This window comes from Podarcis cretensis (genome assembly GCF_951804945.1).
Source record: "Podarcis cretensis genome assembly, chromosome: 2".
Classification (NCBI taxonomy): Eukaryota; Metazoa; Chordata; class Lepidosauria; order Squamata; family Lacertidae; genus Podarcis; species Podarcis cretensis.
This window is the reverse complement of record NC_137171.1, coordinates 8,439,967-8,458,214: the sequence shown is the minus strand read 5'-3', so window position 1 is coordinate 8,458,214 and position 18,248 is coordinate 8,439,967. Positions and strand designations below refer to the sequence as shown.

General features: G+C 47.6%; 1 protein-coding gene across 1 annotated transcript in view; it reads right to left on the bottom strand.

Moving 5' to 3' along the window:
* Nucleotides 1-18,248, bottom strand: part of AVIL (advillin) — a 53,473-nt gene that overhangs the window by 30,309 nt on the left and 4,916 nt on the right. The window contains exons 2-6 of the mRNA XM_079966974.1: nt 15,138-15,237; nt 13,782-13,856; nt 10,718-10,914; nt 4,924-5,032; nt 4,697-4,807 (exon numbers count right to left, since the gene is read on the bottom strand). Coding sequence (XP_079823100.1) covers nt 4,697-4,807; nt 4,924-5,032; nt 10,718-10,914; nt 13,782-13,856; nt 15,138-15,203 — 558 coding nt within the window. The 5' untranslated portion in view covers nt 15,204-15,237. The remainder of the gene's footprint in view (nt 1-4,696; nt 4,808-4,923; nt 5,033-10,717; nt 10,915-13,781; nt 13,857-15,137; nt 15,238-18,248) is intronic.

Here is an 18,248-nt window from a genome sequence, read left to right as displayed (position 1 = left end):
TTGGGTGCCAGACCTCTAGTTATCCATATTTGGTCGATTCTTGTCCAAGTCAGCTGGGCTTCAGAGAAAAATGTTCCCTCTCTTTCCAAGGGGTTCTTCGTTCTCCAAATGTCAATTAAGTCCATATTGTCTGTCATTTCAAAAAAAGTCTTTGGTAGCCTGCCGTCCTTTGTAACATTTTGGCTTTGTGACTTATCCATGTTAGTTGATACGACCCCGTTCATATCTCCCATCATAATGATGTTGTCATAGTCCAGATAATCCAGCATTGTCTCATGCAACTTCTTGTAAAATTCCGATTTCCCTTCATTTGGTGCATAGATTCCTAATAACAAAATCTTCTCTCCTTGATGTTGTATCTCAATTGCTAAAATTCTTCCATGTTCATCTTTAAATAAGAATTTGGGTGACAGGCTCTCTTTTGCATATATCACCACGCCTCTCTTCTTTACTCTGTCCGAAGATATAAATTCCTGGCCAAGTCTTTTGTTTATTAACACTTTTCTGTGGAGCCTAGTCACATGTGTTTCTTGTAGGCAAATGATATCCAATTGTTCCTTTTTTAATATGTGAAAAATTTTCCTCCTTTTTTCCGGGATGTTACAACCATTTATATTCCAACTCAAGAGTTGCAGAGACATCCTGAATTAGTCTGATTATTTTCCTGGGGGTGGTGTCTTGTTCACTGGATCTTCAGGTTCCGAGGGTGCAGGTACCGCTGGTGCTCCAGGCCCAGAGGGTAGTTCAATTCCCTTTTGAAGGTCCTCTCCGTATGCGGTCAAAAATTTATCTCTGTCTTCCAATGTTCTGATTTTAACCTTCTTCCCTCTAAAAGTGAAAGATACTCCTTGGGGAAATTCCCACCTGAAGATAATTGAGTTGCTCCTCAACAATTTGACCAGTTCAAGATAGCCAGATCTAAGATCCAACAGTTGTTTAGGGATGTCCTTGTAAATTTCAATTCTTCTATCCGAAATGTCCAGTGACTCTCCGTAGTGTAGGCCCAGAATCTTATCCCTTTCCTCCTTTGATCTCAATGTTATCAAACAGTCTCTGGGCTTCTCTTTCTTTACAAGTCTTCCAAGCCTGAAGGCTGATACGATTTTAAAGTCCTTTTCCTCTAAATTCCAAAACTTGGAAAACTCTTTAGTCAGGAACTCAGCTAAGTTGCCTTCTTCCGCTTCTGGTATCGACCTTATCCTAAGGTTACTCTCCCGGTTCCGCAGTTCTATCATGGAAAGGTAGGTCTGGTGTTCACCTACTTGTTTGCTGAGTGGTCTTACCTCTTGTTCCAAATTTCCCAGTCTTTGGCTAGTATCCTCAGCCAATTTCCGATTTTCTGCCGTGGCCTCCGTCAGTTCTCCAATTGCTTGTATGTTCTGTGATACTTGTCCAGTTAATCTATTTAAACATTCTGTGTTTTGATCAATTTTAGCTGTTTGCTCATCAGCTTTCTTATCCAGAGATTCTACTCTCTTGTCCAAAGATTCCAGTTTTTCGTAGATTTTCTCTAAAATAGAAGCAGTTGCTCCTGAGGCCATATCTTCCAATTGTAATTGCTCAGTTTCTCCCTCCCCTGCTTGTGGCCGAGAAGCAGCTTTTTCTTCTGAAGGCAGAGTAGGTACAGATGATCTGCGTGCCTGAGAGGCTGCGGTTAAAGTTGTTAAAGTTGTTTGTCTAGTTTTTGGTCCCTTTTTTCTTGCGCCACTCATTCCAGAGTTATCTAAAAGTCAAGGTCAAGCTGAGTTGTTCCCATGAGAAAACAACAGCCCAGATGATAACAGTCAAACAGGAGGCCGGGAAAGGAAAGTAAAATAATGTCACTGCTGTAAATCCTGAATCCTCTAGGGGGAGCATAAAATGTCTTTAGGGAAGAGATCAATTCTGGTAAAATTGCTAAAATCAAGTTTAAAGTCCCGGAACCTTCAATAGCAGGTTTTAAGCAGAGTTAGTATTAACAGCCACATTGTTTCAAACAGTGCAAACTGGTATTTCAAATGATGCTTCAAAGTAGCAAGTCCAAACTCCCTCAGATTGTTGCAATTTTTAATTCAAAGTAACCAAATCTGCAGACTGACAGCTCAGTTACTCAGGCAGCTCCAGAACCTGGGTTTCTTACTCAAATTATATTTCCGATAGAAGAAAGGTATCACGATGCAAGTAAAGAACATAAAATCAAGTGCTTAAAGTCCTTATTTTGCTTACAAAAAAGTTCAGCGGTTGCTCAGATCGATTAAGTTAAAAATTCTTTCTTTGCCTCCACTCCTCCAGCTCTTTGCTTTGAAGTTCAGTGACAGCGGAAGACGGACTTCCTGTTTTACGTCGCTCCGCTTTCAGCCAAATTCAATAATTTTTAGTCTCAAATTTTGTAAAGTCCTCTTTACTCACGGATTGTTGCTTTTCCAAATCAGAAGTTTCAGGAAAAGAGGTCAGCGCTCACCGGCAGCAGCAGCGCGGCTTCACTCCGTAGCTTGCGAAACGACCCACAGCGCCGCTACCCCCCCCCGCTCCGGAGCCCCTTACGGGGTTCCTTCAACGTTTCAGGGGTTGCTTCTGGCGCCCGCCGGGTCCCGAGACCACAGGCTTTTGCTGCCTGTGGGTTTCCGACGTGGGTCTCCGCTTCGCAGGGCCAGGGCCTTTTCAGTGATGGCTCCGACCTGGTGGAATGCTCTGTCCTGTGAGACTAGGGCCCTTCAGGATTTAACCTCCTTCCGTTGGGAAGGAGAGCTATTCCGCCTGGCCTTTAATCTGAATTCAGCCTGATCTTTTGTTTCCCTTTTCTTCCCTCCCCCTCCCCTTTTATGAAGATTACCTGCTCTGAGACCCCACAGCTAATTCTTCCCTGGCCTCCTCGCTGGCCCAAGCAGGACAAATTCAGCCAGCTAGCCCTGGTGATTATCTAATGCTTATTAGATGGATTTCCCCTAAATTGATTTCTGAACTTTGAATTTTATTGTTATTCATGTTTTTATACTGCATTTTATGCTGCTTTTAGAATTAAGTGTTTTAAATTTGTTGTTAGCCGCCCTGAGCCCGGTTTTTGAACCGGGAAGGGCGGGGGTATAAATAAAAAAATATTATTTATTATTACTATTCAAACTGAGCAGCCAACAACAAACAAATACTGCCAGCCTTCTTCTTTTCCCTGCTCCTACTTTGCCTTCCTCTTAGCAAAGAAACTCTTAAAGCATCAAAAAAAGGTAAGCCTGCAAGTTTTCCCTCCATGAGTACAGTAATTGCAGCTTGATGTTGATGGTGTGGATTATGGTGATCAGCGCTGTGGCACAAAGTAAAAGCTTTATTCCTAAGAAACCTGAGGCTTTTCTTCTGGGTATGGTTGGCCAATTGGTGCCAAGGAAGGATAGGACGTTTTTTATGTATGCTACTACAGCAGCAAGAATTCTTCTCGCATAGTATTGGAAGACACAAGAACTGCCTACTCTGGAAGAATGGCAGACGAAGGTGATTGAATATATGGGACTCGCAGAGATGACCAGCAGAATTCGTGACCAGGGGAAAGAGACAGCGGAAGAAGACTGGAAGAAATTTAAGATATATCTTAAAAATTATTGCAAAATCGAGGAGTGTTAGATGTCAGGGAATAAGAAATAGAGAATTGCAGCTGTAACTAAGAAGTCAAAGAAAAAGGAATGTAATGAAAGTGAATTAAATAATTAATTATTGGAGAATTGCTAAAAAAAAAAATGTTAAAAATTAAGGATGCAGTAAAAGGGAGGTATGGGGAAGTCGGAGAAACAAGGGGTATGAAAACAGGATTATGAAATTATACATGTTGTATATGTTTTTGTTTGTGTATGTGAATGTGTTGTTTGTTTTTATTTGTGTTGGAAAACCAATAAAAAATTATTTTTAAAAAAAAACAAAGTAAAAGCTTTAGACCAGCCTTTCCCAACCTCTCTGTGGCTTGGTCTACACCAGTTTCCCAAACTTGGGTCTCCAGATGTTGCTGGACTACAGCTCCCATCATCCCTGGCTAACAGGACCAGTGGGCAGGGATGATGAGAGTTGTAGTCGAGGAACATCTGGAGAACCAAGGTGTGGCGTTTGCCTTCTAGGATGGGTCATAAGGAAAGGGTTAAAATAGGTGTGATGTGATTGGCCAGTGAGAATGCAAGGGGGGAATAAAAGTTAGAGTGGGAGGTTTTGAAAGTTAGTTGAGTTGAGTTGAGGTTTGGGAGTAGAGAGTTGAAGTTTGGGAGTTGAAGAAGGAAGAGGGAGGTTTTGGTGTGGGTTGGTAGAGTTGTAATGTGAGAGAATGAGAGGAATTGTTAGGTTGAGTCAGATAGATAGTTGGAATAATCAGTTTGGAGTTGTTAGGAACTAAGAATAAGAAACTGACAAGAAAAAAATTAACTGAAACCATAAGCTTGTTCCTGCATTTAAAAATAAACTTGATTATTTGTTAATGTTAACAACTGTCTGGACTCTGTGTGTCCCCGTGAGATACGGGGTGGTGGCAGCGGAAAAAGCAATCGCAGTGGTGGCACAGGGTCAATCGACCATCAAACGTCCGTCCGGGGGCCCTTTGTTATCGCCACACAAGGTTAAGAAAGACTGTTAAAAAAAAAAACAGACCTCCAAACCTGGTGTGCCCACTTTAACATGTAGTTTGGCCCTCAGTCATAAACTCAATGAAGTATAAACTCGAGACAGCGCCTCCTGCTAGAGCTCACACCTTCATGCGCTCCTGCTTGTTGCTCTGTGGCCCATTCCATTGCACAATGACTTTGCCAAGGTCCAGTAGGAAAACGTCGCCAACGTTGAAGCTGTCCCATCTCATCTCCACCTGCGAGTGTTGAAGGCAGGAGACAGGGGCAGGGAAGAGAGGGAAGCGGTGAGTTAGAGAAAGGCAACCAGAAGCTGCGGGCACTTTAAGATGGGGGGGGGGCAGGGAGAACTCACCTCTGCAGCTATCACATTCCTCTTGCCCTTGACGTGCAACAGACGCTTGACGTTGTAGACATTGGTCTCCACGTGGTTCAGCCCAGACGCAACACCCCCTTTCTTGTAGCTGTTTGGGGAAGAGGAGTGTGAGAACTGTGCAGGCTGGGTAACTACCTGCTCCAGAGAATTAGGAATGATCACTTGTGACTTCCGGCTACGGAAGAACTAGCAAATGATGAGCAGAGAAATAGCCAACCAATGCTGTGGTAATCATTTCACTGTGGCTTCAGATTTTAATCAATCAGTTAGATGTATTGATTTTAAATGTGTGTGTGTGTGTGTGTGTGTGTGAGAGAGAGAGAGAGAGAGAGAGAGAGAGAGAGAGAGAGATACAGTGGTACCTCGGTTTTTGAGTGTCTTGGAAGCCGAACGTTTTGGTTTGCGAACGCTGAAAACCTGGAAGTAAATGCTTCCGTTTTCAAACGCACCATGCAAGTCGAACGGCTTCTGCTGAGTTTTTTTCAATTTTCTCCATTGAATTTGCAGACCGCCCTTTGCGCCTCTGTTTTCAAACGTTTTGGAAGCTGAACAGTCTTCCGGAATGGATTACGTTCGAAAACCAAGGTACCACTGTAACACCAATCAGGGATGCCATCTCGCCCTCAGAATTGTGGGTGTCCATCACCGTAATGAGGGCTCTTCCAAAAACACAACTCCGTGGGGAGGAGCTCAGATGCGGAGGCAGAGAGCCTCTTTCTCTGCATCTGAGCCCCCACAAAAAAAAAAAAAAAATCTGGAAAAAGGTGCCTCACCTGCTGGCTGCAGAGGGCAGAAGAGGACTGTTTCTCTCTTGGATGCAGTGCCACAGAGGCTGACTGGCTGCCTCTCTCTGGCTTTCCTCATTGACTTTGTGGGTGCCTGGCCCCCACAGTTATATAAAGGTAAAGGGACCCCTGACCACTAGGTCCAGTCGTGACCAACTCTGGGGTTGCGGTGCTCATCTTGCTTTGTTGGCCGAGGGAGCCGGCGTACAGCTTCTGGGTCATGTGGCCAGCATGACTAAGCCGCTTCTGGCAAACCAGAGCAGCGCACAGAAACACCGTTTACCTTCCCACCAGAGCGGTACCTATTTATCTACTCACACTTTGATGTGCTTTCGAACTGCTAGGTTGGCCAATTAATCATAAAACACGCTTAAAAACTTGGCTATTTTTAATATACTTATAAGAACTGTGGTTGCCGGGTGCCATCTTGTAAGACACAGGAGGGAACGTGCCTCTGCCAAGACCGTGGCTTCTGTGACACATCCATGCAACATCTAAAACAAAAAAGGGGGGCTTCCCTCCCCGCTTCCAAACTATTATTTTGTTCATATGCAGATTTAGGCTCCCATCCTAAGCCTGTTCTCCTGAGAGCAAGCATCACTGGGTCTTCTTTCTGAGTAAGAAAGCATAGGGTTGCATTGTCAACCCAGTTATTTTTTCCCCCAATGAGTAAACAATTTAAGGGGATGCGGGTGGCGCTGTGGGTTAAACCACAGAGCCTAGGGCTTGCCGATCAGAAGGTCAGTGGTTTGAATCCCCGTGACGGGGTGAGCTCCCGTTGCTCAGTCCCTGCTCCTGCCAACCTAGCAGTTCGAAAGCACGTCATAGTGCTAGTAGATAAATAGGTACCACTCCGGTGGGAAGGTAAACGGCGTTTCCGTGCGCTGCTCTGGTTCGCCAGAAGCGGCTTAGTCATGCTGGCCACATGACCTGGAAGCTGTATGCCGGCTCCCTCGGCCAGTAAAGCGAGATGAGCGCCGCAACCCCAGAGTCATCCGCGACTGGACTTAACAGTCAGGGGTCCCTTTACCCTTTGCCTTTAAACAATTTAAGACGTCTTTATAAGATTCCTGCTGCTGCAGTAACCCGCCTAAAGGCAAGGTCCATGGAAAATGCTTGAGGCAACAAGTTAAATGACAGGGATTTTAAGGATGCTTCGGTTTTGGCTCATACAAAAGGATTTTCTTTAAAAAGCAAGAAGGGCTGCGGAAATTTCCGCGGCAACATGAAGCAAATATATGGCACTTTTCAGTAGGTAGGAACTTTAGCCCCGCAGAGACTTGGCGCTTTATCCCCATCTAGTGGAGTTAATAGGTAATGCAGAGTTCTTGGTGATCAGCCCTTCCCAGACTACAGTGGTACCTCGGGTTACATACGCTTCAGGTTACAGACTCTGCTAACCCAGAAATAGTACCTTGGGGGGAAAACAAGGATGATATGTTTTTGGATAATATGTCTTGTTATAATTTTGAATTAAAAACACTAAAAACTAAAAAAACTAAAAAACCCCACAAAGAACAGTTTCAGGTTAAGAACGGACCTCCGGAACAAATTGAGTACTTAACCCAAGGTACCACTGTATTTCTTTCTTTATTACATTTATATACCAACTTTATTACACTTATATGCCACCTTTTCATCCAAGGAGCTCAAGGTGGTGTAACATGGTTCTCGCCTCCCCGCTGTGTCATCACAACAAACCTGAGAGACAGTGACTGGCCTGAGGTCACCCAGTGACCTTCTTCTTGGCAGAGTGGGGGCTCAACATTTTAAGCAGGGGGGCACTTACTTCTGAAGTAGATTTGAGGAGGGGGCACATGGGGGGAGGAGAGGAAGGAGAAGCTCACTGGGCAAATGGAAATCCTTCCGCTCACTGGCGTACGAAGGGGGGGGCGGGGGAACACAGCACACCGGGTACCATTTGGGGAAAGGGTGCCATCGCGGCTGCCCCCCCCCGAACGCACACCACGCCCCTGTGAGCGATGCACCACGCCCCACGCCCCCACAGGTGATGCGCCACGCTCTCGGAACGCACATCAGCCATGCCCCCGCATGTTCTCCGCTCTGGGGGCTACAGCATGTGGCTCCGCCACTGCTTCTGCTAATGGGTTGTACTTTGTCAGCCACAGTGAGAAAGCAAAGCCCATCAGCTTTCAGTGAGAAGATGCACATCAGCAGCTGCAGAACATGAGATGCCAGAGTTTGCCCCACACCGGCACCTCGGGCTCATGCACTTATGCGCATATGCTCACTAAGAAATATTCCACTAAGGGGGCTGATCCCAGGAGAATTACAGTTCTTGCAAACCATATTAGCAGAACATTAACAAGGCAACTCCCCCCAGATCCCAATACAAGGCCAATACAGTGGTATTAAGTGGAATTAAGTACTTAATTCGTTCCGGAGGTCCGTTCTTAACCTGAAACTGTTCTTAACCTGAAGCATCACTTTAGCTAATGGGGCCTCCTGCTGCCGCTGTGCCATCGGAGCAAGATTTCTGCTCTCATCCTGAAGCAAAGTTCTTAACCTGAAGCATTATTTCTGGGTTAGCGGAGTCTGTAACCTGAAGCGTATGTAACCTGAAGCGTATGTAGCCCGAGGTACCACTGTATAGAGACGGTGGTTGATGTGGTATAGGTACAAGGAAACCGCAGTGGTTAGGTAATCTTAGAGTCTGAACTTAATAGTTTTACAGGGGGGGGGAACTCCCTAAATGGTGATGCGTATGACTTCACATGCGGGACGCAGGTGGCGCTGTGGGTTAAAGCCTCAGCGCCTAGGGCTTGCCGATCGAAAGGTCGGCGGTTCGAATCCCTGCGGCGGGGTGTGCTCCCGTCGTTTGGTCCCAGCGCCTGCCAACCTAGCAGTTCGAAAGCACCTCCAGGTGCAAGTAGATAAATAGGGACCGCTTACCAGCGGGAAGGTAAACGGCGTTTCCGTGTGCGGCTCTGGCTCGCCAGAGCAGCGATGTCACGCTGGCCACGTGACCCGGAAGTGTCTCCGGACAGCGCTGGCCCCTGGCCTCTTAAGTGAGATGGGCGCACAACCCCAGAGTCTGTCAAGACTGGCCCGTACGGGCAGGGGTACCTTTACCTTTTTATGACTTCACATAAACTGAAGTAACAAGCCAGTCCTACTGTCTTTGCAAATAAGTTGAACACAACCCATGGGCTCTTTGATTTTCTGTTGATGCTTCTTAATAATGGTATGTAAACAGCTTTGTGAGGTCTGCCTGAAAAGGTGTATATAAAGCAAGCACTATATAAAAGATGTATGGAAGTGAGAACTGGACTATAAAGAAGGCTGATCGCTGAAGAATGGATGCTTTTGAATCATGGTGCTTGGAGGAGACTTTTGAGAATCCCATGGACTGCAAGAAGGTCAAACCTCTCCATTCTGAAGGAAATCAGCCCTGGGTGCTCACTGGAAGGACAGATCCTGAAGCTGAGGCTCCAATACTTTGGCCACCTCATGAGAAGAGAAGACTCCCTGGAAAAGACCCTGATGTTGGGAAGAGAACAAGGAGAAGGGGACAACAGAGGATGAGATGGTTTGACAGTGTTCTCAAAGCTACTAACATGAGTTTGGCCAAACTGCGGGAAGCAGTGGAAGACAGGAGTGCCTGGCGTGCTCTGGTCCATGGGGTCACAAAGAGTTGGAAATCAAATCATGACAGAGGTGGTTGTCAGAATTGCCTCCACATCTGCCACGCTACTGCAAGTTGTCAAAAGCCTGAGAGTCTGTTACACAACCATCTCTTCCATGTGGAAATATTGTCGGAAGCACAACATCCACATAAGGAGGAGGCTGCTTCGAATAAGATGTAACCAGATTCTGGGAACAAGTAGCATCAGAGAATGGATCTCACTCCTTGCTTAAGAATACTCATGGGTCATGTGGCTGAGCACCACCAGGAGACAGAATAGTAAAATGGTTTGCAGGTGCATTTGCCTAAACAAACAACATGTTGTTTGCTAAATGATAGGAAACAACCATCTTCTTTATCCACCCTCTGGCATAACTTTATTCAGAAATGCAAATTTCATTGTATGATTTGTAGATACTATTACTTGCAAATATAACACCCCTTTGTTTTTAAAGCCTTTCACAAGAGGTGGCCACTTTCTCCAGTTCTAAAAGAGGAGAACATCATCTCCCTGTAGATATGTCTGTCAAGAACCCCAGAGGATTTGAGGGATGGGGAAGACAAATGCTTCTCAAAATGTGTGTTGAAACACAGCGATCCTTGAAATTGGCAGCTCTCTGAATAAAACGATGCAGTTCTCCAATGAAAAGCATGTACGAAAATGCATTAAATTGGGGCAAAGTATACGAAAATGCGGGACGCGGGTGGTGCTGTGGTCTAAACCACAGAGCAAAGGGCTTGCCAATCAGAAGGTGGACGGTTCGAATCTCCGCGACGGGGTGAGCTCCCGTTGCTTGGTCCCAGCTCCTGCCAACCTAGCAGTTTGAAAGCAGTCAAAGTCCAAGTAGATAAATAGGTACCGCTCTGGCGGGAAGGTAAACGGCGTTTCCGTGCACTGCTCTGGTTCGCCAGAAGCGGCTTAGTCATGCTGGCCACATGACCCAGAAGCTGTACGCCGGCTCCCTCAGCCAATAAAGCGCGATGAGTGCCGCAACCCCAGAGTTGTTTGCGACTGGACCTAACAGGCAGAGGGGTCCCTTTACCTTTACCTATGCGAAAATGCACATCTTAATCAAAACGACATACAGAGGAGGATTATTCAGGGGGGAAAGCTAATTTGACCGAATATGTATATTAGGCAAATCTGCATACAAAAGAGAAATGTGCAGTCAAATGCTTTCATTTCATGAGCACCCCCCAAAAAAAATAAAAATTAATGCGGATATGTGATGAAACTGAGGTTGGGAGGCTCAGGCAGCAAAACATCTTGGGGCAGCCTGGATTGACAAGAAAAGGGCTGCCTGCTGAGATGTTGCCATTCCCATGGCGACCCCTTACTCACATGAGACCTTGCTTGAAGTAGCCCTTGAAGAGCTCAGACTCGTGGCCCTGCACCTCACGGTGCTGCACAGGAACCCCACCGAGGTAGTCGTCCAGCTGGGTGGTATAGATGGCAGCACAGCCCTGCTCGTCCAGCGAGGAACGTTTGCCAATCCAGTAGTGGATGTCATAGGACAGGGCGCTGCCCGATGTACGGGTCTGCAGGAGGGACAGACGTCATTGGGATAAATAAGTGCAGTCATAGGGCCCGGAAACCCTGACTTGCGCACAACAACAACAACAACAATAATAATTTTATTTATACCCCACCCTCCCCAGCCAGAGCCGGGCTCAGGGCGGCTAACACCAATAAAATCACAGTAAAAACATAATAGGGGGGAAATAGAGGGGGGGGGAAAACAAATTTAAAATACAGGTTAAAATGCAGCCTCATTTTAAAGTAGCCGATAAATCAAGACCATAAGGGGAGGGAAACAGACTGAGTCCAAACCAAAGGCCAGGCGGAACAGCTCTGTCTTGCAGGCCCTGAGGAAAGATGTCAAGTCCCACAGGGCCCTAGTCTCTTGTGACAGAGCGTTCCACCACATCGGGGCCAGTGCTGAAAAGGCCCTGGCCCTAGTTGAAACCAATCTAACCTCCTTGAGCCTTGGGACCTCCAAAGTGTTGTTATTTGTGGACCTTAAGGTCCTCTGCAGGGCATACTAATAATAACCAAAGTCTCTGAATGACTGAGCACTGAGTTTGCTCCCAGCTTAGAATCCTAAGCATGGTTTCCTAAACTTGGGTCTCCAGCTGTTTTTTGGACTACAACTCCCATCATCCCTAGCTAGTGGTTAGGGGTGATGAGAAATATAGTCCAACGACAGCTGAAAATCCAGGTTTGGAAAACTTTGCTCTGGAGCCATTCCACCCTAAGGCCCACCACTACTCTTCAACCTTCACAGCGCATCACTGTCTGCAGCCACTAGCTATGGGATTGTTTTTGTCCATAACAGAAGCTTGTAGTGACCCAGCTCATCTCCTAGGACAGCCTTCTTCAACCTTGGGTCCTCAGATGCTACAGCTTCCATCTTCCCTGACCATTGGGTAAGCTGCCTAGGGATGATGGGAGTTGTAGTCCAACAGCATCTGGGGACCCAAGCTTGAAGAACTGTGTCTTAGCAGATGAAAAGAAGAGGTCTATTGCTGTGCAGGATGAAGTATGTTGTGTCTAAATGTATTTATCACTCTCTCCAGCAGATGTCATTGCAAACATTAGGCATTCCACTTATCCTCCCCCCCCCCAATTTAATGATCCTGGTTTCCCCCGCAATGTGAGGGGGCAACAGGAAAAGTCTTGCATGTTTACCCCACACTTAGGGGAAGGACTCAGTGAGAGGGTGCGTGCTTTGATGGTAGAATGTTCCAAGTAACACCCTTAGCACCATGTATTAGTAGGTGATGGGAAAGACCTTTGCCTGATGCCCTGCTGATCAAAGCAGAACAAGGACGGCACCTCCAGATGTTGTTTGACTCCAACTCCCATCAGTCCCTGACAGTATGGCCAATGGTTAGGAATGATGGGAGCTCTGACCCCCAGATTCCCCACCCCTGCTGTTCATGTGCATCTATCTGCCAATACATGTGGGGTTTGGGATTTCAGCTGACAAATGCAAATGTTGCCTTTGAGTGCTTGGGATGATGCGCCGGAAGAGAAAATGTTCAGGGACTGGGTTAGTCCACTTGTTAAAATAATAATAATTTATTATTTATACTCCACCCATCTGGCTGGGTTTCCCCAGCTACTCTGGGCAGCTTTCAACAGAACACTAAAATATAATAACCTATTAAACATTGAAAGCTTCCCTAAAGAGGGCTTCCTTCAGATGTCTTCTAAAAGTTTGGTAGTTATTTTTCTCTTTGACATCGGTGGGAGGGCGTTCCACAGGACAGGTGCCACTACCAAGAAGGCCCTCTGCCTGGTTCCCTGTAACTTGGCTTCTTGTAGTGAGGGAACTGCCAGAAGGCCCTCAGCGCTGGACCTCAGTGTCCGGGTAGAACGATGGGGGTGGAGATGCTCCGTCAGGTATACTGGGCCAAGGCCGTTTAAAGGTCAGCATCAGCACTTTGAATTGTGCTCAGAAATGTACTGGGAGCCAATGTAGGTCTTTCAAGACCGGTGTTATATGGTCTCGGCGGCCGCTCCCAGTCACCAGTCTAGCTGCCGCATTCTGGATTAGGTGTAGTTTCCGAGTCAGCTTCAAAGGTAGCCCCACATAGAGCGCATTGCAGTAGTCCAAGCGAGAGATAACCAGAGCATGCACCACTCTGGCCAGACAGTCTGCGGGCAGGTAGGGTTTCCGCCTGCGTACCAGATGGAGTTGATAAACAGCTGCCCTGGACACAGCTGCCCTGTTACGGTCTGAAGCAACTGAAATCAGCCAGCACACGCAGGGCTTTCCTGTTAGCCTGCATGCCCAATTTATTTTAGACCTAAGATAAGTGTTATGTACTGAGTCGAATAGGATCCAAACTGCAGCAGTCTGATTGGTCCTAGAACAATAGGATTCAGAATGCAGCAGTCTGATTGGTCCTAGAACAATGCAGCAGTATGATTGGTTGGCAGGAACCACCCAATCATGCTCCAGATTGAAGTGAATCCACAACCTGATTGGCTTACAGCAGAATTCCAGAATTAGCCAATCATGTGCAGCCCATTGTGTAAATAATGTATATAAAGCAGATACTTTGAGGGGACATTCATTCATTCCTCCTCACCACTATGAGCTGAATAAAGAGCATGAAATCACTTTGCGACTCTGAGTATATTTCAATAAGGGTCAGCAGCTGGCAGACCCTAAACAAATCCCGGCCTCTGAAGGGTGGCGTTTGGGCTTCCCAGCTGCCTCCATTGGAGGCGGATGAGGAATATGGCTGAGTGGCCATATTCTCCAGAAACAGGATTGGGCAGGATGCTGCTGGGGGGGGGGGAACCTGGAGCATTTTGCCCATCTCAGAGTGGGCTTTGCAGCTAAACTAGAGCTGACTGGGGTGATGGAAACCAGTAAGCAAGGATCTCCACTTACCGAGAGGAGGACATAGCAATCACCTTCGTAGAAGCTGCCATGAGCTTTCGGAGGCACCAATACCAGATCCATTTTCTGGGAAGGAGAAACACAGTACATTAAGCAACCCCCTGACCCAATTTGGTGGCCTCAGTGACACGGCCTCCAACCATCGATGCCCCCAACCCTCTCTCAGACATCCCGTGGTGATGCGGACAATTTCCTTATAAAATACTTTCAATTTACACTTTCAATTCAAAACAAATGTTTAAAACATTAAAAAAAAAACATTTCAGACTTATATGAATAAGTAAAGGTAAAGGTAAAGGGACCCCTGACCATTAGGTCCAGTCGTGACCAACTCTGGGGTTGCGGCGCTCATCTCGCTTTATTGGCTGAGGGAGCCGGCGTACAGCTTCCGGGTCATGTGGCCAGCATGACTAAGCCGCTTCTGGTGAACCAGAGCAGCACACGGAAACTCTGTTTACCTTCCTGCCAGAGTGGTACCTATTTATCTACTTGCACTTTGACGTGCTTTTGAACTGCTAGGTTGGCAGGAGCTGGGACCGAGCAACGGGAGCTCACCCCGTCGCGGGGATTTGAACCGCCGCCCTTTTGATCGGCAAGTCCTAGGCTCTGTGGTTTAACCCACAGCGCCACCCGCGTCCCTTGTATGAATAAGTGCTTAAGGCTAAAAAATTGATTAACAGCAGCACCCGGCTCACAAAAAAATTTGACCTTCCCTATCTCCATCCATTGCTGCTATGTTATACTACAGGGGTCAGCAATCTCTTTCAGCCATGGGCTGGTCCACCGCCCCTCAGACTATGTGGTGGGCCGGACTATATTTTTTTTTGGGGGGGGGATAACCCAGAGATGTGTTTTAAATAAAAGGACACATTCTACTCATGTAAAAACACACTGATTCCCGGACAGTCCGTGGGCCGGATTGAGAAGGCGATTAAGACCTTAGGTTTCCTACCCCAGTTAATACTCAATGGTTGTTGGGGGAAAGAGATGCTCCCTTAAGTATCTCAGGCTTAAGCGATGTGAATTACAGGCAGAACTTGCGGAGTTCCCGTAGTTTCAGTGTAATGTGCTCTAGACAAAATCCAAGCTGGACTAGCTGCAGTTTCTGAGCTATCTTCAAGGGCAGTCACACATAATGCATGTTACAGCAGCCAATCAGTTGCCAGCACACGCAGGATAGAAATTAAGCAAACTGAAGCTTTCAGCAGCAGGTAAGTACAATTATAGGAATGATCTCCACCTTTGGAATTTCAGAAAGATGGTCACCTTGCCTAGCTAGGTAAGAGTTACCTAGATGGCAGGTTTGGTAACCTTTTGCTTAGACCTGAGAAAATTTCATTGTCCCACCTCAATTCTCCAGATGATCAGTCCAGGTGTGCTGGTAACAGTCTTGAAGGCACTGGTCAGAGCCATGGTGGCTTTCAGTTTTTGGAATATTCAGCAAAACCTGACAAATAAGAACAAACAGGTTAGCCTGTTACCAAGGGCAGAATATGGGGTGCAACTTTGCCACGAAGCTCGGTGAGTGATCTTGAGCCAGACTGAGGTTTTTTCCACAGAGTTGCTGTAAGGATAAAACGATGAGGGGGTGGAACACACCATGTACCTGAAAGAATGAAATCTTCCCTATGGGCCCTCTCAGTTACTAAAATTGACAGGGGGGGATGCCTCTTGGTTGTCCCACCATCCTCAGAAGCCCAGGGGATTTCCCAGGACAGAGCCTTCTCTGTGGCAGCCCCCTAAGTTGTGGTTCTCCATCTGCACCAAAGTGTGTCAGGCACCTTCTTGTATTATGCAGCTTCTGGCAAATGCTGACGATTAACTTTTTTATCCTAGCTTTTGACCCTTGAAATGTATGTTTTTAGGAACCTTCTTATTTCTGCAGTTTAAAGTTGTTTCTAATATTGTAACGCACCCTGGGACCTTAAGGTGTAAAGGTAAAGGGACCCCTGACCATTAGGTCCAGTCGTGACCGACTCTGGGATTGCAGCGCTCATCTTGCTTTATTGGCTGAGGGAGCCAGCATACAGCTTCCGGGTCATGTGGCCAGCATGACTAAGCTGCTTCTGGCAAACCAGAGCAGCTCACGGAAACGCCATTTACCTTCCCGCCGGAGTGGTACCTATTTATCTGCTTGCACTTTGACGTGCTTTCGAACTGCTAGGGTGGCAGGAGCAGGGACCGAGCAATGGGAGCTCACCCCGTCACAGGGATTCAAACTGCCAACCTTCTGATCGGCAAGTCCTAGGCTCTGTGGTTTAACCCACAGCGCCACCTGCGTGAAGGGCAGATAAATAACAACAACAATCATGTACTTTGACTTGCGCTCCTTGAAGAAAAGGCAGATTTCTTCCAACCCAACCTGGAGACGCTGAGAATTGAACCTTGGACCTTCTGCATGCAAATTGGATGCTCTGCCACTGAGCTATGTCCTTTCTGACATTTTCCTTCTCTCTTGGGCATGGAGGGAGCTTCCCAGTTGGCAGGGCTTATCGAAACAGAGACAGGTGTGGTTGCTAGAGCACTGCCATTTCTTTGCCACAAAGCCACTTCCGAGCTGGAGAGGAGGTGGGGTTGTGGGACCACGCCCTCCCCACACACAGGGGGGCTGGCTTACAGCCTCGGCGAGAATGAGGGAATCCTCGGGTGCGTCAGCTCCCTGCCTACCCAGGCTGGACAGGGAGGCGTGGCCCGGGCTATTTATGCCCCGGCGCGCCCGAGGACTGCCCTCTCTTCGCCTCTCCATCTGATCAACTTCGGTTGGTCGCCTTTGAGGGGCCTGGTAGGAATTTTTCCACTTGGCGAATTGGCATCGGCCATTTGGTTTTTTCACCTACCTCGTAGCAAACGTCACAACTTTCCCGGTATTGGCGGTTAGGCATTGGCAGGGGTATTGTTATGCAAATGGGGGGGGGGGAGGAAGCGCCATCTTCCCCAAGCAAAGGGTAGTCCGGTCAGTGGTGTAGCGTGGGTTGTCAGCACCCGGGGCAAGGCAAGTAATTTGCGCCCCCTAACCCGTGGATTTGCGCCCCCTAACCCATGGATTTGCGCCCCCTAACCCTAACCCCCAGATGTTGTGCCCGGTGCGGCTGGCCCCCCCTGCACCCCCCACACTACGCCACTGAGTCCAGTAAAGGATTCCGAGGGGCGTTGCCCTGTCCGAAGCCTATGGAGGTGTGGGCCTAAGGCACGCCCCCAAGTGGTGACACCCGGGGGGGTCCTAGTTGACGTACTTCAGCAGGACTTCCCCCGCTGGTGGTTAACCCTCACCGGTCTTCATGCAATTGGGCTGAAGCCAGTTAGTCGATAGGAACCAATGCCTAAGCCAATAGCTCTCAATTCCTGTAATCAATAAAGTTGTGGCCTTTTACACCCATTAACCTTAAATAAAATGTCTTTATTTCACAAGGGGGGAGGGGGACCTGCCACACAAGAATGGTGTCCACACCATGCACCGTGCCACGCCACATTTTTAAGCGACATAATTTACGCCCCAATTTCCCCTTGCCCTGCCTTGCTCCACAGCCAGGACCAGCTTTTAATGCCTAGCGTTTGCCAGCACGGACTTCCAGATGTTGTTGGACTGCAACCCCCGTCATTCTTGACCACTGGCCAATGCTGGCTGGGGCTGATGGGAGCTGGAATCCTGCACCTGGAGCCCAGCAGGTCCCCAATCTCTGTGCTAGAAGACAGGATGGTACTTCCTTTCCTTCGACTCCGAGTAATCACAGCCAAGCCAGTTAAATGAGAGACAGAGAGTAGAGCTTCTCTGGCAAGGATCTCCTAGGCTGGATTGCACACAATTTTGCCCCAGTAGTTAAAAGCCTGTTCTCTATGGGCACATGTGAGCCTCTCTTCTTATCCTTACAGCTGGGGCTCAAGTCACACTTAGAGAGGACTGGAGAGTTGCATGCAGATACTTACAAATAACTGTGAGGCAGTAGATGCTCAGGGCTACTTCCTCCTGAATGCGGCAGGGAGAGGCGCACTCAAAAAGACCAGTAAAGCATTCTGGGAGATGCAAGGGCGGGCAGGATCAGAGCGGCTGAACCCGCAGCGGCAGACTACACCCTCCTCCCCCTTTTCCATAACCCCCAATTGCTCAGTCATTGAAAGCAGATGGTGGGATTTAACAAGGGGAGTAGTCCTACAGACTCTCGTTTGGGGCCTTGGAGACATCCCAGAGGCTGGGATTGATTAGCCAGAAACATGCAGGGCTGAGCCAGCTCAAGTTCCAGAGAAACAGGGCAGCCGTTTGCTCTGGAAAGAACTGTCTGGCCCTCTCCTCCTTTTGGCACAGAGGTCTGTGGTTCAGGTCTCCCCACCGCCACCAACACTTCTGAAAGCTGAGGAATCTGCCTTTGCTTTGTGTAAAAACTATAGGGGACCAACACAGATATAGTGGGTGGCTCCACTATAAACCTTTCACTCCATGGGCAATGTCTGGAGCGATTCCTG